The 19850-nt window shown below is 50.6% G+C and overlaps 3 protein-coding genes and 1 long non-coding RNA gene across 22 annotated transcripts in view; 1 reads left to right on the forward strand and 3 right to left on the reverse strand.

The window, feature by feature from the left end:
• Nucleotides 1-3212, reverse strand: Myl6 (myosin light chain 6). Of its 8 annotated transcripts, none has more exons than XM_017595113.3 (7): nt 2973-3052; nt 2701-2728; nt 2506-2525; nt 1790-1933; nt 1380-1553; nt 1215-1292; nt 9-182 (listed from the first exon to the last, which is right to left on the reverse strand). In XM_017595113.3, the coding sequence occupies exons 4-7, from the start codon at nt 1857-1859 to the stop codon at nt 154-156; spliced, it is 351 nt and encodes a 116-aa protein (XP_017450602.1). In that variant the 5' UTR covers nt 1860-1933; nt 2506-2525; nt 2701-2728; nt 2973-3052; the 3' UTR covers nt 9-153. The 8 variants fall into 8 exon arrangements, with proteins under 8 accessions (NP_001102954.1, XP_017450602.1, XP_063120338.1 ...); XM_063264268.1 differs by having other exon boundaries at nt 9-923; NM_001109484.1 differs by lacking the exon at nt 2506-2525 and having other exon boundaries at nt 1-182; nt 2973-3043.
• Nucleotides 3203-19632, forward strand: LOC120093526 (uncharacterized). Of its 9 annotated transcripts, XR_010053543.1 has the most exons (5): nt 3203-3342; nt 4464-10776; nt 11647-11966; nt 16950-17168; nt 17594-19632. It is a non-coding gene; the product is annotated as an uncharacterized LOC120093526 (long non-coding RNA). The 9 variants fall into 9 exon arrangements; XR_010053544.1 differs by lacking the exon at nt 11647-11966 and having other exon boundaries at nt 4464-5246; XR_005486764.2 differs by lacking the exon at nt 17594-19632 and having other exon boundaries at nt 16950-17325.
• Myl6bl1 (myosin light chain 6B like 1) lies at nt 3315-6356 on the reverse strand. 4 transcript variants are annotated; one of them, XM_039080004.2, is made up of 6 exons: nt 6186-6356; nt 5621-5648; nt 5258-5401; nt 4114-4287; nt 3710-3787; nt 3315-3596 (listed from the first exon to the last, which is right to left on the reverse strand). In XM_039080004.2, the coding sequence occupies exons 1-6, from the start codon at nt 6354-6356 to the stop codon at nt 3568-3570; spliced, it is 624 nt and encodes a 207-aa protein (XP_038935932.1). In that variant the 3' UTR covers nt 3315-3567. The 4 variants fall into 4 exon arrangements, with proteins under 4 accessions (XP_038935932.1, XP_038935929.1, XP_063120544.1 ...); XM_039080001.2 differs by lacking the exon at nt 6186-6356 and having other exon boundaries at nt 5621-5858; XM_063264474.1 differs by lacking the exons at nt 3315-3596; nt 3710-3787; nt 4114-4287 and adding an exon at nt 4991-5127.
• Esyt1 (extended synaptotagmin 1) overlaps nt 18081-19850 on the reverse strand; it is a 17456-nt gene continuing 15686 nt past the window's right edge. The window contains 5 exon segments of the mRNA NM_017249.2: nt 18081-18507; nt 18772-18821; nt 19310-19415; nt 19489-19620; nt 19701-19799. Of these exon segments, the coding sequence (NP_058945.2) occupies nt 18468-18507; nt 18772-18821; nt 19310-19415; nt 19489-19620; nt 19701-19799 (427 nt within the window). The 3' untranslated portion in view covers nt 18081-18467.

Genomic DNA, 19850 nt, shown 5'->3' on the forward strand with positions numbered 1-19850 from the left:
CCAAAAGAGAGCACAGAGAGCAAGTTTTATTTGGTGAAGGCAAACATCATCCAAAAGAAACCAGACAGGCAAGGTGCTGTGATTAGGGAGCCTCTGGGGCCACACAGGAATCTCACACTGGGCAAGGAGCAGGCTCGAGACACGTAAATGTCCTCAGCCATTCAGCACCATCCGGACAAGCTCTGTAAAGAGATGGGGTGGAGTCAGCCAAGCACAGGGCTGGGGAGGGGTACCCATGGGCCAGGAGACCACAAGACCATGAAGGTGGCATGAGGGAACGTGCCCATAGCAGCCAACCTTGGGGTCAGTATCCAAAACAGCCACCATGAGTGACCAGTTCTCTCTGTCCCTGGTTCCCCTCCCACTAGCTGTTAGCCCCCACCCCACTCTAAATAGCAAGAACACAGCAGAGGCAGAAAGGTTCTCAGCTACACCTACAGTCACTGTCAGCCGCCGGCAGGAGGAGCGGCAGTTTGGGGTGAGGTACCTCCAAGCTCTCCAAGCTGTCCAGCAGGGGTGGAAAAAGGACTGTGGTGTTTCAGCAGCAGAATGGGGCAGTTAGCTCCCCAGCCCCTTTGCCAACTCTCCATGAGCCAAGGAACCACCATAAGACAAGCCTTCTCTATAAACTGGTGAGTTCCCAGACACCAAGACCCCTGTAAGTCAAACCTCAGAGACCATTCTAGGAGAAGGAGGTACCACACCCCCAAACTGCTTTCCTTATTGAGGAATTCCTCCCTTCCCAAGCCAGCTCCATGCAGAGTCATGCCAGGAGGAAGTCAGATGGTAGCAGGGTATGGGCAGGGGCTACAGAGCACAGGCTGGGAAGAAAAAGAAACACTAGGGAGATAACTAGGAGAGGCTGGGAGGAGCCGTACCCGCCCCATGGGCCCGTCACCCCGACAGGATATGCCTCACAAATGCTGCAAGAAGGAAGAGACATTCATGGTGAAGACAAGACACAGACATGGGGTGAGGGGTCAGGCAGTGGGACAGACAATTCTGTTCACTTCCCATCCCTAGCCCACCCTTCAGATTCTATCGCCCCTTCCTTTACTGTTAGGTCTGTCCCCAACAGTTCTCCCAGGCTGACCTGAGCCTTGCCCCTTGACTGCTGGCTCCCTTCTGGAACCAAGTCTAGGAATACAGTACCTCCTTAACATACCCTGAATGACCGTTTCCTCAGAGGCCCCAGTTTATAGTGTGCCCCTTACCTTCATAGTTAATGCAACCGTTGCTGTCCTCATGCCCCGCCACTAGCATCTCGACTTCTTCCTCTGTCATCTTCTCCCCTGCAGAGGAAGGAACATTCTTAGAACTGCATGACGGTGAAATTTATCAAGGTGGCAGCTTAGCTCCACATGGTCACAGACCCTTACCCAGTGTGACTAGGACATGACGGATTTCAGCACCCATGACAGTGCCATTCCCTTCTTTGTCAAACACACGAAGGCCTTCAACATAATCCTCGTAGGTTCCTTGGTCCTTGTTCTTGGCCACAGTCTGCAGCATGGGCAGGAAGTGCTCAAAGTCCAGCACCTTCACATTCATCTCTGTCGTGTGGGAGGTAGAAGTGCCAGACGAGCAGTCACACGTGTTCTCAGGACACAGTGGTAGAGAACACAACTGACTGGCCAGAAGAGGGAGATCAGTGGAACTGGCTGAGATAAAACTTGCTCAAGGTTGGCGCATACACACACACACACACATACGTGTGTGTGTGTACATATACATATATGATGATTTTACCTGAACAACCATGAACCCACTAAGGTCTTGAAATGCTCACCATCGCTCTTGGGGTTCCCCAGGACCTTGAGCACCTCGGCGTTGGTAGGGTTCTGGCCCAGGGCCCGCATCACATCCCCACACTGGCTGTACAGGATCTTGCCATCGCCTGTTCGGTCAAACAGCTGGAAAGCCTCCTTGAATTCTGAGGATTCAGATGAACAGCAGCACCAGGGATTAACCCAGTGCTGCTGCCAACTCAACTCTAGCATGCTGCAGAGACCAGATATCTTGTCCTCCTGTACACCGAAGACTGCGCCTAAGGATCTAATTTCTATCAACTCAAATGCCCCGCATAAAGACACGCAGCCTTCTTCCTTACCTCAAGGTGGTAGCCATCGCTTACACACCCCCTGAGCTACAGCAGGCTAGGCCCTCCACCACCACTACACTGCTCGGCAGGAATTTGCCACCGCCCAGGCTAGGTCCTGCCCATATAAGGAAGTAGAGCAGTGGTCTGGACTCTAGCTTCCCATTCCCACCCTTCCCTTCCAGAGACCTTCCAGGGGGTGAAGCTAAGCCACGGGCTTAGCAAACTCTCCAGTCCCCATCTCAACAGAATATCAAGGCACTGCTCTTTACCGTATTGGCAATCCAAGCTTAAGGAGGGGGCAGTTATCACAGGAGAGGCAAAAGCAGCGGAACACAAGCATAAGAGACCCAACACACAACAGGCAGTAATCATTGTTTCACATACCCACACCACCCAAAACTCACCCAGTGGTTGGGGCTCAGATCTAGAGTGGAAGGGGAAGGAAGAAAGAATGAGAAAGAAAATGGAGGATCTAGAGCCGAGGAGAAGGAAATCCACGGGGCACCCTCCTGGGAGTGCTGGAGATGACAGGTTGGGATCTAGAGGAAGGGGTCCCTCTCGGTAAGGGTGACCTCAGTTGTGGGTCAGAGACTGCCTACCTGCGGTCTGGTCCTCGGTGAAGTCACACTGCTCGGAGAAGAAGGGATTGGTCAGTACTGAGGTCCAATCCCGCAAACTTCTCTCCCGGCTTAACAAACTTCTGTTTGAAGCCGAGGACTTGCTTCCCAAGGCAGAGAGAGCCCTAGACCTTCCAACCCCACATCCAACCTCCCAAAACCTGGGCGTGCCCACGTCCACCGCTTTTCCTACCCCCACCCGCGGTCCTCTCCCTGCCCCAAATCCCCCTAATCTCCCGATTCCCAGGGCCCACCATCTTGGCTGCTGAGCTATGCGGGACCTTTGCCGGCTGTAATGGCTCCGACTCGGGACCCAACCCCAACCTTAGTACGTCCCACGGCGCTTGACGTCACCCTCCGCAGTTTCATCCAATAGGCATACTAGTTTGGGCTCATGCCGATGACATCACTATATTAATAATGAGGTGAGGGGGGCGCTCCAACTCTGCTCAGGAGCACGGCGGAGGCCTAGGGTGTGACTCTTGGAAGCCTTTCTTCCGAACTGCACTAAGAGCAGGGGATTTGGACTTTTGCAGAAGAAAGGACTACCGCTCCCGTCCTTCCCCTTCCTCAAAAGAAACCAGTCGGAAACCAAAGCAGGAACCATGTTTTTATTTCAAAACCGTAAGTGCCCCCTAGTGGCAGGAACGCACTACTGGCCGCACAGGAGGTGGGGCAAGTTTCCGATCCCGCAGGTTCTACGTGGGGTGGGGTGGAGTTGGGTGGGGTAGAAAGAAAGTTGTCCAGCGCTGGCGGCTGCGCTACAGTCGGATGGGGAAACGCACTGCCTGCGCTTGTCTGGTTGACCGGGATCGTTGCCTCTCTAGAGGGCACTAGGGGCTGCGGAGCTCAGAGGCTTAGGATGTGCTTCAGGAAGGCTGCACACACGAGAGGAGAGGAGAGGACTTCAGAAACTGACCTTTGAGTAAACGAGGGTACACTCCCAACCCCCTCAAGACTCCTCACCCCCCTGGTCATCCTGCCCCCTCACCCTCATAGTTGATGCAGCCGTTGCTGTCCTCGTGGCCTGCCAAAACAGTCTCTACCTCTTCCTCAGTCATCTTCTCTCCTGAACCCAAACACAGTTAGAGCCTCTGCCTTCCCGTACTCACTAGTCCAAGCCACTCTCAGGGTGGTTCGTCCTCCCACCCTCCCTGTCGTCTTTCTGTATGGCACTTATCAACAGTTCCTTGGAGCTGCTAAAAGCTTTGATAGACAAAGAAACGAGCTGCAGGGGTTGAGACTTGCATGAAATCCACCCAAGTGTGGCTTGCAAAGAGGGCATGAGGCTCCCACCACGTTCCCTGCCCTCGGCTCATTGCTAGACATCTAGGCTCTACCAGCTCCTCCAGGTCCACCTGCTTCTCCATCCCACAGTTCTGGGCCCTGCCTCACCGAGAGTGGTAAGAACGTGTCTGAGCTCCGCTCCCATGACTTTGCCGTTGCCCTCTTTGTCAAACACACGCAGCCCCTCTAGGTAGTCCTCATATGTGCCTTGGTCCCGGTGCTTGGCCACTGCCTGCAGCATAGGCAGGAACGTCTCAAAGTCTACACGCCGGGACTTCAGCTCTGGCAATTAGACAGAGATGAGAGAGGGAAAGAGAGGGCGAGAGAGAGAGAGAGAGAGAGAGAGAGAGAGAGAGAGAGAGAGAGATATCACTGAGGTGTGGGATCCAACCTTACTATACATAGTGACTTTCATCCCTTTCAGCACTGAGGATGTTTTCCTTCCCTGTGTTTGACAGTTTTTGAGTCCTGAGATCCACCCCGGTCCTCTGTCACCTTACCAAGTCTGTTGAAAATTGATACTGTTACCAGGCACGGCAGTGCAGTCTTGTAACCACAGCTACCAGGCAAGTTCAAAGCCAGCCAAAACAACTTAAGACTATCTCAACGGGGGGGGGGGGGGGGGGGGGGCAGGGATGTATCGAAGTGGCAGGACACACGCAAAGCACAAAGAGAGAACCACTACACTAGTCCATGTGTGGTGGCACACACCTTCAGTCTGAGCACTGACAGGCTGAGTTTGAGGCCAATCTGGTCTATCTAGTGAGTTCCAGGCTAAGCAGGGCTATGTAGAGACGACCCTATATAATAATAATAATAATAATAATAATAATAATAATAATAATAATACCAATAACCCTATCTAAAGAATATTAATTAAAAGTGTAAAGAGAGAAAGAAAACTGGCAACTAGGGCTGCTGTAAGTTCCAGGCCAACCTGAGTAAAAGGAAAAAGAAAAAAGGACTTCCATAATAAAGGGCTTGCCTGTCTTGCCTGAGGCCCTGGAGTCAACCCAGCAGCACCACATAAACTGGAGCAATCGAACTCCAGTGGGCGGTAGACAGGAGGTACAGGTAGGAGGATCAGAGTTCAAGGGCATTCTTGGCTGCGATACCGAAATTCTGTCTCAAAAAACAGGATGAAGAGAAAGTTGCTGGCTAGAAATGGCACTCCGTGGCACGGGCAGAACGCTGTGTTCAACCTCCAACACCAAGAAGATGGAAACCCCACAAATCTCAAGGTTCCTCTCACCATCACTCTTGGGGTTCCCCAGGACCTTGAGCACCTCGGCGTTGGTAGGGTTCTGGCCCAGGGCCCGCATCAGGTCCCCACACTGGCTGTACAGGATCTTGCCATCACCCACTCGGTCAAACAGCTCAAAGGCCTCTCTGAACTCTGAGATGTAGGGAGAAGGCAATGTGACCAGGGATTCCCATCACCTCCAGCCGGAAGGGAGGTTTGCTTTAGAAATTATGTGCTCGAGCTGGGCACAGGAGGGAGGAGAACAGGACAAGTGTGGGAGGTTTCAAGGTCAGGACTGTCGTTAGGGAACAGAGAATCGGACCAGGAGTTTGGTGTTGGACAATGGGGCTTAGGAAACAGGCTTCTCCTCACCCTCCAGCTGGTCCTTGTTAAACTCGATCTGTAGGGGACAAAAAGGGCAGGTGAGGAGATGACAGGGCTTATTCAGTCCCTCTCTAGCACAACCAACTGGCAGCCACTTCTGGGGAGGGGCCCAAAGGGATGAGGCTGGGAGCCCGGCCACTTTAGTCCCATTCCCAGCCCTGGGCTTTGGGAGCACCCCAAGAGGAATTATAGGGGGAGGGTTTCTTGGGAGCAGGGTTAATCCCATACCACCTGTTCCCTTCCCTCCCGCTACCCCAGTCCTGCATCCCTCACATAACTGGGGGCTGAACAAAGGCTAAATTTACCCCTGCCCCCAGCTGTGATTGTCTAACAAGTCTGTCCTCTTCAGTCTCCCCTCCTGGGGTTCAACAGCTGAGCCAGGAGCAGACAGCACCTCTCTCCCCTGGAAACTGGCCTGGCCTGGGAGCCCCAACCTCATTCTAGCGGTTCATTCATTCCCTACCCTTCCCACATCTTCCCGGTCCCCAATCCCCAAGGCTGCACTGCACCTTTGAACTACCCCTTCCAGATTCACACACTTCCCAGGACTCACCACCACTTTGGAGAGATCAACAGGGGGCTCTTGGGTTTTCACAGGGGTCTGGGGGGCAGCTGGCTCGGCCTTGGTCTTGGCTAGAGGGGTCCCTGCTGTAGACTTGGCAGCAGGCTTAGAGATGGAGGGTCCTGCTGGCTTCTTCACAGGAGCATCCTTCTTGGGAGGCATGATGTCAGGTGGCAGAAGAGCAGTGTGCCGACAGGGGCACCATCTCTGTTTAAATAGGCAGGGAGTCTGGGGTGTCAAGGGGCGGGGGCAGCGGCGGGGACAGGGAGCCAGTTGGCAAGGGTGAGGGAGAAGAAACTTCTGCCTGTCTGCCCTCACTCCCCTGGCCGCCTGTGGTAAAGAGCTCTTGCCCCCAAAGTATTCTTCCTCCTGACACCACTCCCCTAAGGCTGAACAGAATGTTTTCTTTAAGGGTACAGGGAAGAAACAAGGGACTTCTCAGAACAGGGACTGGTAACCTCCAGGGTGACGATAGGACGTTTGCCAGTGATTCTGAGATAGGAGCTAAGGGAAGAGAGAAAAAACTAAACTAAAAAGCAAACAAAAGCTTTCATTACTTTTAGACTGTGGAAAAGCCCAAGCAGAGCAAGGACTTAGGGGTGGCATGGGGGTATGGGGGTGTGAAGGGTATGGGGGTATGGGGGCGGGACAGAGTAACAACCTAGTGTCAAGTGGGAAGTTTTAAAATATGTTCTGGAAACATTAAAGGTGAGAGAAGGGGGTCTTTTCACTCCTTTCTGCTCATTCCTGTATCTTTAGAACTCGAAGTCCCTGGGCCCCCACCTACCCCCACCCCCGCACTGTAACCATAGCATGGCATTACCCACTGAATCCTACACCTAATGCTGATTTAGGGGTTCCAGTGTAGGCAAGGTTTAGCATCTGTCACATATAATTCCAAAGAAGGAACATTTTCCAACAAGACAATGTTATTCAAATCAGACAAGAGGCTAGGATGAGGAGACACAGACAGACAGACAGGCAGGCAGGCAGGCAGGCGCTCGTGTGCGCACACACACACACACACACACACACACTCACACTCACACAGAGGGAGAGGACCCTGGGAGACAATGAGCCCTCTAATACCCCAAAAAGGTTACAGAATCTCCTAAGAAGTTGGTAGGTATCCACACTGGCACCCAACCAGTCAGGATCACAACAAAAACCTTGGCTCAGCTTTGAGTCACAAACCTTGCTGGAAGCGCTGGCAAAGGGAAGAGATGATGTTTGGGAGCTGGAAGGGAGTTCTGGCTACTCTCTTCTTGGATAAAGAAGATTTAGGTAGCATTCTGAGAGACTGGTCATTCCACTTAGGCCCTGGAGTTCACAGAGTGGCAGTGTGTCTTCCATTTGTAAAGGCGTCAGAATCTTTTTACTGCAAATTGTCCCATTTTTGGAAAATAAGGAATCCTTCCGCAAACAACACACCAGTTTCCCTCACTTACACTCACTCCTAAGCCTTAGAGAGGAAAAAGGCCCTCCCAGCCCCTCAAAACTCACCTTGCCGGTTCCAAGGAAGGGGCAGGTGGGGGGGCGGGACTCAGGGCAGCTCCGGTCCCTGAAGGGTTAACAGCGGCGGGCGCAGAGCATGCTGGGAGTCGTAGTCCACGCACGCCCACGTGCTCGCAGGAAACCTTCCCCCGGTGGTGAGAGTTGGCGGTCACTTCCGGCCCGTGGTGGCAATTGTTGACTCAGACACTGAGGCGTGCGCCAGTTCCGGAATTGAAAGGGCTTGAGACGTCCCCACCCTTGACCCTAGGGATGCAGACTCAGGGACGCCCGCAAGGCCAGGGGCGGGGCCGGGCGGTAGGCAGGCGGAGGCTGGGGCTGCTTTCGCTTCCTCAGGCCGTTAGCTGCGGCGTCACGTAACTTGAAGAGTTTCGCATTTTTATTTTATTTTTTTACACATTTGATCTTAGCCGAAAAGCCTAGAGGCTGGCGACTGAGGTAGATGTTAAGATTTACAGTTTAGCCTGGTCATCTGCTCCAGACTTTCCTCCGTGTGCAGGCGTCGGCTGACGCCGCCTATGCAGCGCGTTCGTCCCCGGGAGATCCCCAACAAATGCAGCGCTGGGCTCTGCAGCCTTTCCTTCCTTTTCCGACACCATTGCCCAGCCTGAGTGTTTGCTTTCTCCCTAGCGTTTACCGAAGGTTTGGGTGCAGAGAGGGAACCGACCCACCGTCCCGAACCACATAAATAAATAACTCTGGCAGCGCGCCTCATCCTAGAGCTTGTGCAAGAAAGTGGACCAGAAATAGCTCAGGGTAGAAGACTCCCAGCGGCACCGTAGGAAGAATGAGATATAAACCAATTTTGTAGCCAGAAGCTAGAGAAAACTCCGAAGAGTAAAAAGGTCTGTACGGGTGCAAGGGATGTAGCGCAGTTGGTAAAGTGCTTGCTCCCCATGTATAGAGCTCTGGGTCCCAGCACTCAGGAGGTGCAGACAGGTCAGTGGGCACGTAGGGAGTTCAGGCCAGCCTGGGCTAAGTGAGATCCAGTCTCAGAGCGGAAAGAAAAGGAATAACCTGATACAGGAAACAATATTCCAGGTGACTGCTCCGCAGACTGCACACTAATAAAGGGAGTGACCTCTCTCGAGGTACTCTGTGGTGCTGATCAAGACTTCAGGCCCCGCGGAGCCTGTACTGTCATTTGGCCCCCATGTAAAATAACTCTCATGATTAGACATGTTAACATTTTTTTTTCATTGAGACAGGGCCTGTCTACATAGCGCTGACTGTCCTGGAACTCAGATCCACCTGCCTCTGCCTCCCTGTAGGGGATAAAGGCTTGCACCACCATGCCTAGCCCAAAGTTTTATTTTTATGTGGGTGAAGATCCAGGACAGCCAGGGCTACAGATGAGAGGGGTCGGGGTGTGTATGTGTGAGGAGAATCGGAAGTCCTGAGTTAGTCTCGGCTATGAAGTTTTAGTCCATCCTGGGACACAAGAGCTTGTCTTAAACTTGAAAACAAGAACAATGAAGCAGACGTGGTGGTACATAAATGTAATCCCAGCTTTGGGAGTGAAGAAACAAGCCTGGGATATACAGTGAGAAGCTGTCTCACCCACAACAGTGATTAAGTGCTGAAGCGAGAGCTTGCTGGTGGAGCAGTTGTCTGCACCGCTCAGGTTCTGGGTTCAGTCTCCGTCATCATCAAAAAGGAATCATTTTCTTTTTGAGGCAAGGTGTTTTATACTGATCTTAATAGATATGTAGTCCAGTGTGACTTTTTTTGTTGTTTTGTTTTTCCCAATGGTCTCACCATGCTGCTCTGGCTGGCCCACTCTGCCCCTGTTACCCTGTGTTCTAAGGTGCTTGAGGTTGAACCCAGAGCTTTCTGCATGCCAGGCAAGCTCTCTACCTCATAGTGCTAAAAAGAAAGAAGTGTCACTAATCACACAGCACTGTATCATTTCAGAAACTCGAATGCTTGTGGCTTCACCCCGTACAACTAGATTTTTCTCTTTGTTTTATTTATTTTGAGACAGGGTTTCTGTCCATAGACTTAGCTGTTGCCTTTTTTCTCTTTAGCTATTTTATCGAGTTCTTATACTTTTATCTCCCTTCCAACCCTTATCCACCTTTAATCCCTTCCTGCCCCCAGCACTAGGCAGGAGAGAAAGATTACAGGGAAAAGAGAACAGAGACCTCCACAGGCTACGTCCTGTTGGTTGGGGTTGTGGTGTTTCGAGGGGTGAGTCAGCAACCCAGCAATGGCAAGGGGAGCAACAACTGCTGCTGGCCTTCTTGGGGCTCTTGTTTTTATGCCCTCTGCAGAGCCTCCACAACTAAACTAACTGCAGATGGCAAGATCACGCCCCTCTTGGAGCACCAGACAGTCATAGCGGCTGTGGGCAAACTGAAGCTGTCCTATATCCCACACCTGGGCTTAAAACAAAAACACATAACATGGTGGGTCTTTAAGGAAACCAAAACTCTCAGGATATCTTGGGCTCTCTCTGTAGACCAGGCTGGCCTCAAACTCCCTCTGTAGACCAGACTTACCTCAAACTTAAGAGACCCACTTCCTCTGCCTCCTGAGTGCTGAGATTAAGGGCGTGGGCCACCACTACCAGTTTACAACTAGTTTTAAAAACACTGGCTAATGTGTGGAGATGGACAATAGCTTAGGTAGAGAGAAAGTTTATTTTCTAAGTTGTCAGAAAAAAAATTGTTAGCAAAAATAAGTGTGCTGATTGGGTTGGTTTGGTTTTTTGTTTTTTTTTTCCTCGAATGTACTATATCTCAGCCATAGTTTCCCCCTCCTCTTCCCGCAGTCCTCCCACATCCTCCCCTCAGAAAAGAGCAGTCCTCCCAGGAACATCAACAAAATAATAAGCTACACAGTAGGCCTAGGGCCTCCTGTCACATCAAGGCTGCACGAGAGGCCACTCCGTAAGGGGAAGGTTCCCATAAGCAGGCAAAAGAACCAGAACCTGGGACAGCCCCCACCCCCACTGTTAGGATTCCCACTAAACCACCAAGCTACTCGGCCATAGCATACTCGTAATTAGCTCAGGCTAGTTTATGTCAACTTGACGTGAGCCAGAGTTATGAGAAAATGCCTTCGCAAGGTAAGTAAGCAAGCTTGTAGGACATTTACAGTTTTCTTATTTTCATTAATTCATTCACTTTACATCCCAACATCAGCCCCTCCCCCAAGTCGCTGGATATTTTCTTAGTGATTGATGGGGAAGGGCCCAGCCCTTTGTGGGTGTGGTCATTCCGGGGCTGGTGGTCCTGGGTTTTATAAGGAAGCAGGCCTTGCAAGCCAGTCACCACACCCCTCCATGACCTCTGCACCAATTCCTGCCTCCAGGTTTCTGCCCTGATGTCCTAAGGACCTACACCTGGAAGGGCGAGCAAAATAAACCCTTTCCTTTCCAAGTTACTTTTCCTCATGGTGTTTCATACAGTAGTTAAAAAAAAAAAACCTGGGACAAATTGTTGCCAGGACTGAGGGCGTTGCTGTGACAGAAAGGACTGGCCTAGTGTTTTCACTGTAGCTGTTAGTTGAGGGTTGTGGTGGCATTTGAGCTCTGGGCTGGAAAAGCAGTGCTCAGCACAGTGAGCTGCTCTGTGGGAGCTTGGGAGGTAACAAATGCAGGGAGAGCAGTGCAGAACACAGAGGCCTGGCCTGTGGAGTTTCAGAGGGAAACAAAGACTCCACCTAGCCTTTTATGTGAGAATCTGGTGTCTGGTCAGCTGGAGCTGAAGAATCAGCTGTGATTCACTGACATAAAATCCTCTGGGAAGGGGTTGGGGATTTAGCTCAGTGGTAGAGCGCTTGTCTAGCAAGCGGAAGGCCCTGGGTTCGGTCCCCAGCTCTGGAAAAAAAAAATCCTCTGGGAAGTGTTTCCTCAGAGATAGTAGAAGCTGTGGTCCAGAGATGGCCAAGGTTGAACGTCATGCTGGCAGCTGATAAGTGCTTTAAATGTATGAAGGGGTCATGGACAGCAGCTGTGTGGCAGGCCTGAAGTCCCTGAAAAGAGCCCAGGAGAGGCTAGAGGTGAAAGTACAGCCCAGATGCAGTAGAAGACTCCAGCATTTTGGAGATGCCAGAACCAGGGGACAACCACCAAGAACATCGGAAGGCGTGGAGGGGAGCCAGCCTGATCCTGGAAGGCAAACTGTGCTGCAGAGGGCGGAGCCAGAGAAGTGACCCAGGCCCTGAGAGAACCCCAGACACTGGGTGCCGAGTTACACTGTTGGAACTTGGTTTTGCTTTGTTCAGACTGCAACTGTGGGCTGGTTCTTCTCTGAGGTAAAAAAAAGTAACATTTATTTTACAGGAGCGATTTTGAATGTTTTAAAGAGACTTTGGACTTTTACTATTTGAATTTTGTAAGATTTATTTATTTTTATATGCATTGGTGTTTTTCCTGCCTGTATGTCTTAGTGATGGTGCCAGATCCCCTTGAACTGAGTTGCAGACAGTTGTGAGCTGCGTGTAGGTGCTGGGAATTGAACCCAGGTCCTCTGGAAGATTATCCAGTACTCTTTTTTTTTTTTTTTTTTTTTTGGTTCTTTTTTTTCGGAGCTGGGGACCGAACCCAGGGCCTTGCGCTTCCTAGGCAAGCGCTCTACCACTGAGCTAAATCCCCAACCCCTATCCAGTACTCTTAACCACCAAACCTTCTCTCCAGCCCTATGGGACTTTTAAATTTTGGGATGTTTTAGACGTGATGTTAATATGATTATGTGATCTTGGGAGTGAACAGAAAGGAAAGGTTATGGCTTAATACTGAAGTGATGTGTTTGTGTGTCAGTTATTCTTGGTAGTCTGATGTCACCTTGGTACACAGGCTATAGTCATCTGAGAGGTGGGAACCTCAGTTAAGAGAAATGAGATCAGGCTGTAGTGCATTTCCTTCACTAGTAGTTAAAGGTGTGGCCACCCCTTGGCTGATGCTTATGGGTTCTACAAGAAAGCAAGCTGAGCAAGCCAGGCCTCTGCATCAGCTCCCGCCTCCAGGTTTCTGCCCTGCTCGAGTCCCTGTCCTGACTTCCCTCAGTGATAGACTGTTACCTGGAAGTTTAAAGCGAAATAAACCTTTCCTTTCCCAGTTTGATGTCAATCATGGTGTTTTGTCACAGCCATAAAAATCCCAAAACAATAAGTGACCCATAATAAAAGGGAGGGTAAGGACAGGCCTTATACAGCATTTACGAAGCCTTTCTTAGGCCACTTTTATAGACCAGTGTGAGATGTGGGGTGTAAATAGAAAAGTTTTAACAAGTAAAGCTGGTCTCCTATTGCGGTTTACTAAGGCGAAGGTCATAGACTTTGCTGTTGTTTTAGAATCTCCTGGGACTTCCTATAACAACAAGCTTGCAGATGCTCTTCCGTCAGTGCTAGGGCCTGGGGATCTTGTTTCATATAAGTAGTGTAATCTAAGCTGTAATAAACAGTGGTCATTTCTAACATCCTTTGTTCTTTGGTGGAGGTGAGTAGGTGCTGAGGCCAAGGGACAGCCTGTGAGAATCAGTTGATTCTTTCTACTGTGTGGACTCTGAGTCAACCTCAGGTTGTCAGGGTCGGAGGCAAATGCTTTAACAGATAAGCCGTCAGATGGGCTGTTTTTCCCACCCACCTCTCTTTCTCGTTACGTCATCTCCCTGTTTCAAATTCATCCATATTTGGAATTTGGCCTGCAAGTATTTTATTTTTGTTTTTTCTCAGACAGGGTAGGCCTGGAACTGGTTCTGTACCCGAGGATGACCTTCAATTGGTCCTCCTGCCTTCACCTCCCATATGCTGAGATCACAGTATTTGCCACCACACCAGGCTGTCCTGGAACTCACTGTGCAGCCCACTCTTTCCTCAAACTGTGACAATCCTTCTGCCTTAGCCTCCTGAGTGTCCCATACAGACAGGAGCCAAAACATGGGCCATGAGCCCAGCTTCCTGATCGGCTTCTGTGTGCCTGGATAAAGACGGGGTAGTCGGAATGGACCAGAGGCTGAGCCTTTGCCCAGCTGGCACCCTGGCAGTACTGGCTTCCAGTAGCCCACAAAGAGAGCCCAGCTTCACCTTCTAACACTTATTTCCTGTTCTGGCCACATTTCTGTGCTGCCACACCCAAGAGCTTGCAGATCTTCAAAGATAACCTGTCTCTGGTTCTCTGGTTGCTCAGCTTGCTCCCTTTGACTCCTATGCTCTTCCAAGACATGAGCGCGCGCACACACACACACACACACGTACACACACTCACTCTCCAGCACCAAACATAGCCAGGTCACCTAGTCCATACAAAAGTCCTGAAATGTGTGTAGAATGAATGGACAGATATGACACTACAGCTGGTGTCGTCAGGGAGGGACCCTGGCGGCCTGAGGGATGGGAGCAATGTCATGCATTACTGTTTTTACATTTTCACCCTGAAGTTGGTGAGGTGATTTGACTTGAGGAGGAGGAAGTGGGAGAGAACTCTAGGGGATATAAAGATCTGAAGTAGATGCTGGGAGAGAAGAGAAAAGGGCCTCCGGGCTCCAGTTAGTTCATAAACACTTTTTCTAAATTAGGTTTCTGAGACATGACACAGTCTCACTATGTAGCCTTGACTGGCCTGGAGCTGCTCAGAGCTCCTCCTGAGGCAAATCTCTGTGAGTTCAAGGCCTGCCGGGGCAACCAAGTAAGACCCTGTTTTATAAAATAACCCTTTCCCCCCACCCCCCCCAGCAATTTTATTGTTTGTATGTATGGGCATGATGTTTGTGTGGATGTGGTATGGGCATGGTGTGTGTGGGCCTGTGTGTCAAGTTCACAATTTTTTTATATGGGTCTAGGGCTCAAACTCAAGTCTTCAAGACTGTGGCAAGTGCTTCACCCCGCTATCTTGCCCTAAATGTATGCCTGGTTCCCATAGAGTTCAAAAGAGGATGTCAGATCCCCTAGGACTGGAGTTATAGATGGCTGTGAACTGAGCTGCCACAAGTGCTGGGGCTCCAGCCCATGTGTACTTTTTAGTAATACTTATTGTTTGTTTATATGTATGGGCATTTTGCCTGCATATATGGATATGCACCATGTCCATGCCTGGTGTTCAGTGTCCAAAGAGGCCAGGAGGGAGCATTGGCTCCCCTTGGAACTGGAGTTTCCAGGTTGGAAAGGTGGCACGTTAACCCCTCACTCAGAGGCTGTGTGCTACAACTGGGAATGCTGGAGGGTTCTCTACGTAGGGAAAAGGCTGGGCAGATGACTGAGTTGCCACACCCTCTTCACCACTACATATCCTTTGGTCCAATAAAGCTAAGGGAGTGACCTGTACTGGTCACTGTCAAAAGTAAACCGTTTGGAGGCCGGCTAGGGCAGTCAGTCGTTCAGTGGCATGTGTGCAGCCCTAGGTTTGTACCCTGACACTACACATAGACAGAAAAAAGCCACAGAGCATGGAGACACATGCTTGTAAACACAGAACTGTGCAGGCAGAGGCAGGAGGACTGCCGAGTTTAAGGCAAGCCTGGGCTTTATGGCATGATATGGCTGGGAGATGGCTCACTGTACAAGCATAAGAACTGGAGTCTGGGACAGCATTTAGGAGGCAGAGGCAGGCAGATCTCCATGAGTTCAAGGCAGCCTGGTCTACATAGCAAGCACCAGGCCAGCCAAGGATTCATAGTAACATCTGTTTTGTCTCCAAAGACAAGGGTAAGGCCAGCAGAAAGGTTCAGTGTATAAAAGCTGATTAGTCTGCTCTCTGACCCACACAACAGATGAGGGAAGCATACACACACACACGCACACACACACACACACACACATACACACACACCACATTGTAATGAAAAGCAAGTGTAGAGAGTTCCTGAGGAACAACACTGAGGTTCACCGCTGGCCTACACACACACACACACACACACACACACACACACACACATGCAAGGCATACACACACACATATGCAAGGCACACCTGTACCCACACATGCCTACATATTAATGCATACATATGCCATAGACACAAAAACTAAAACATTAAAGCACAAGTCAGGTCCAATGGCGTAGGCCTGTAGTCCCAGCTACTTGGGAGGCTGAGGTAGGATCACAAGTACAAGGCCAGTCTGGGCTACAGAGCAAGTTCAAGTCCAGCCTAGGAAACTTGTCGAGACCCCCTTCTCAAAACTCAGAGAACTTGGGACATAACTCAGTGATAGAGCACTTGGCTAGCTAGCATGCATGAGGGCCTGGGTACAGAAAAAACCACCCCCAAGCCCCCAAAGTTTTGCTAAATGACAAGTAATTCCACAGCAGATGATTCCTTCATAGTCTTTTAAAAACAAAGACAGTGATTTTTGTTTTACAGTTCTTTTACTTTATGTGTATGAACGCTTTGCTGCATGTGTGTGTATACACAACACACATGCCTGCTGGATCTCCTGGAACTGAGGCTATAGACAGTTGTGAGCTACCCCGTGGGTGCTGGGTCTCAACCCAAGTCCTCTGTTAAAGCAACAAGTGCTTTTAACCACCGAGCCAACTCTCCAGCCCTTCATTTAAAAATCCTATCCCCAGATCTGTTTAAGGACAACTGAGTACTGCAGTGTCTCAGAGCTGCTAAGCCGGTGTTCTTCCCTTTTGTATCCTGACTTGGAAACCCTGGGACAGAGTAAGAGTTTTTCCAGAGCAGAAGCGGTGCCAAGTCTTCTGGTTTTCTGGAAATGTAATTGCTTAAAGTGGTCAAGTAGGCCAAGAGTGACTTTTGAAATCACATGTAACAAAACAAAACCCCTGGTTACATTTTCTCAAGCCTCCTAAAACAGCAGGCCTCAGGCTGTATACACCCTGCATAGCATAATTACATAAAAGGCTTCAAAGTTTCAAGTTTTTCCACTCTGTCTTCAGTGCTCCTCCCCCTCGGAGATCTGAGATGGGAGAGGCTGGAGTGAAAGAGAAGGTGATGGTACACACAAGTAATCCCAGCTCTAAGGGGTGGGGGTGGGGGGGTTGCCACATGTTCTAGGCCATGGACTAATTACACAGCAAGAGCCTGTCTAAAAAATGTTTAAAGAATTCTGGTGTAGGGGTTGGGGATTTAGCTCAGTGGTAGAGCGCTTGCCTAGGAAGCGCAAGGCCCTGGGTTCGGTCCCCAGCTCCGGGGGGGGGAAAAAAAAAAAAAAGAATTTTGGTGTAGGGGGTCTGACCTAGTGATGGATGTAGCAGAGCGCACAGGGTGCCTAGAAACAAACCAGCTACATTCACACTCAGTGTAGCGTTTATGCTGTTTTTCTTTCTTTCTGTCTTTCAGGCTGGGCATGGTGGCTCTTGCTTGTAATTCCAGCTCTCCAAAAGGAAGCTGCAGCAGGATTGCCTTGAACTTGAGGCTAGCCTGGGCTACATACAGCGTGTGACTATCTTAAAGACAAAAACAAAGCAAGCCAGTTGTAGTACCACAAAGCTATGATCCTGGCACTTGGAAGGAAGATATGAAGCTCAAGGTCATCCCCAGCTACACATGGAGTTAAAGGTGACTGGCGGGCACTACGTATGGAGTTATTAAAGGCCAGCCTGTGCTACATGAGACCCTGTCACGGCATCAGCTGCTTCACAGAAGAGCCTTTCTCATGCTCAGTGATTACCACATAGGTTCTCACTATTGAGTAAACTGATCTTTTCAAATTGAATGAAGGTGTTTGACAGTTGGGAAAACACTGTTAGAGGTTGGAGTCCAGCTTTCAAGGGAAAGGGCCACAGCTGGTTTGAGTCTAAGGTTTAATAGATGCAGTGGTCTGACATGGGCAGTGGTCACATTAGTTCTAGTCAGTGAGTTTATAACCTAGGCACTTGGTCAGAAAATCAGTCCTGCTGCTGTCTGGAGTCCTTTCTGTCCATCTGTATAGTACCATGTTTGGGGTGTCAAGACCAATTTCTTCTCTCTCTTTTTTTTTTAAGATTTATTTATTTTACGTATATATGATGCTGTCTTCAGACACACCAGAAGAGGGCATTGGGTCCATTACAGATGGTTGTGAGCCACCATGTGGTTGCTGGGAATTGAACTCAGGACCTCTGGAAGAGCAGCCAGTGCTCTTAACCACTGAGCCACTTCTCCAGCCCCAGGACCAATTTCTAACAACTTGGAGGTTTCTATAGAATCCAAGTGTTCCAAGTGTTCCCAGTTCATACAGCGCACGGGACTGATGCAACCATCATGGGGCGAAGCGCGCACATATGAGAAGCTGGACACAGCCAGATTGTTGCTCATCTCGTACCCGCAGTCCAAGAGCCTCAGTCTGAGGAGCTGGCCCGTCGTCTACCTTCACACCCCTATGTTCATTCTGACAGCTGAGAAGATGACCATGTAACCACAGAAGATCTTCCGCCCCATTCAACAACATGCAGACTTAGAGCGAGGTAGAGATTAGCGCGGACCCAGTGGCACTGTTTTCTGTGTATTTTTTTATTATGTAAAAAAAAAAAAAAAAAAAGGCTTTCCGGAAGCTGTATTTGGCATGAGCTACGCCACTGCTAGGGCTGCCAGCGGCCAGGCACAGGTGCGGTGCGTGAGGCCCTGAGGAGTGGGAAGGAGGAGGTGCAGGCAGGAAATAACCAGCTCAGGCCCCGCCCTAGGAGCCCGCAGCGCAAGGAAGGCCGTGCAGTAGTGGGGACAATGTGATCCTCTTTGGTCAGGCGAAGACCCTTTATATGGGCCCAGAAGGCAAAAGGGCACAGGCTCAGCCCTGGAGCCCCAGCTGTGAAGGCTCATTACACAGGGGCATGAGGCAAGGCGAGAAGTCAGCAGTGCCAGGCTGTCACAGTCCAGCTCTTAGGAACCGCCCTTGTCTCTGTCATCTATCAGGTCGTACCTAGGGAAGCAAGGACAGAGCTCAGGCGGAATGAAGAAGGCTCGTATGTCAGTTTTGGTATAGAGCCCAGGCTGATCTTGAACTCTCAATTCTCCAGCTTCCCTCAGGCTAGAACCACAGTCATAAGCCACCATGCCCAGCTGGGTTCTCTCCTACGTGAAAAACATGCCAAGGGGTCCTGTGGTTCTCACTTTCATTACATCCTGTGATTGGGATTTCTCCCCTGGCATAGCCAGCCCCACCTACTCCTTTGCAGACACTCACCACTGGGCTGCACCCTGGGAAAGGTCTATCTCTGCTAGATCCAGCTGCACCTGGGTCAGAAGGTGACGAGGCAAGATGTCATTCTGGTACTTTTTAAAGAACTCTTTATCAACATACTTTATCGTTTTGAACCCCTATGTGATGCAGTCACGCCTCGGGTGAATCCCTATGTGATACGGTCACGGCCCGGGTGAACCCCTGTGTGAGGATATGGTCACAGCCCAGGTAAACCCCTGTGTGAGGATACGGTCACGGCCCGGGTGAACCCCTGTGTGAGGATATGGTCACAGCCCAGGTAAACCCCTGTGTGAGGATACGGTCACGGCCCGGGTGAACCCCTGTGTGAGGATACGGTCACGGCCCGGGTGAACCCCTGTGTGAGGATATGGTCACAGCCCAGGTAAACCCCTGTGTGAGGATACGGTCACGGCCCGGGTGAACCCCTGTGTGAGGATACGGTCACGGCCCAGGTAAACCCCTGTGTGAGGATATGATCACACCCCAGATGGCCCCAGAGCTTTAGTCCATGCCCGCTCACCTTCCCCAGAAGCTCACGCTCTCTTGACATGAAGGAGGAGTTTGACTTCACAGAGACATCGAGCTTCCTCCTAAGAGTCCCATCCAGGGGCAGGTCCCATTCAAACCTGGGGAAGACACTAGATCTTAGCGATACAGGCCTCCCCAGCCCCCGCTGACGCACCATGCCCATTTACTGACCGCTCATTGAACTCAGGATTGAGGGTCCTCTTCTTCTGTGAGGTCTTCCTCTTGGTGCCTCGGTTCTTGTCTGGGAGCAGCAACACTGACACATAGGGGTCTGGGAGATCACGTCCATTTTGTCGAAGGGCCCTGCACCAAGGATGGGAGCATTGGAGCACTGGAGGCAATGGGTGGGGGGAACTATAGAGGACCGATGGGCAGGGTCTCACCGGCAGCTATGAATAATACTGATCAGCTTCTGTTCGTCACTGTGGTACCACACTGTCAGCTTCACCTGGCCCAGGGGCCCAATCAAAGCCTCAGAGGGACTGTGGGAAACAGACAACAGGATCTAGGAAACCAGTGACCCACTTTCACAC

The sequence above is a fragment of the Rattus norvegicus genome, chromosome 7 (genome assembly GCF_036323735.1).
Source record: "Rattus norvegicus strain BN/NHsdMcwi chromosome 7, GRCr8, whole genome shotgun sequence".
Lineage (NCBI taxonomy): Eukaryota > Metazoa > Chordata > Mammalia > Rodentia > Muridae > Rattus > Rattus norvegicus.

Coding starts and splice junctions, on each gene's coding strand:
- Myl6 (XM_008765039.4), bottom strand. Junction 1,554..1,789: donor GGGGAACCCCAAGAGCGATG/GTGAGCATTTCA, acceptor CCCACACGACAG/AGATGAATGTGAAGGTGCTG. Junction 1,293..1,379: donor TCATGTCCTAGTCACACTGG/GTAAGGGTCTGT, acceptor CTTCCTCTGCAG/GGGAGAAGATGACAGAGGAA.
- Myl6bl1 (XM_039080001.2), bottom strand. CDS start 5,858: ATGGGATTAACCCTGCTCCCAAGAAACCCTCCCCCTATAATTCCTCTT. Junction 5,402..5,620: donor TAACAAGGACCAGCTGGAGG/GTGAGGAGAAGC, acceptor CCTACATCTCAG/AGTTCAGAGAGGCCTTTGAG. Junction 3,788..4,113: donor ACACGTTCTTACCACTCTCG/GTGAGGCAGGGC, acceptor GTTTGGGTTCAG/GAGAGAAGATGACTGAGGAA.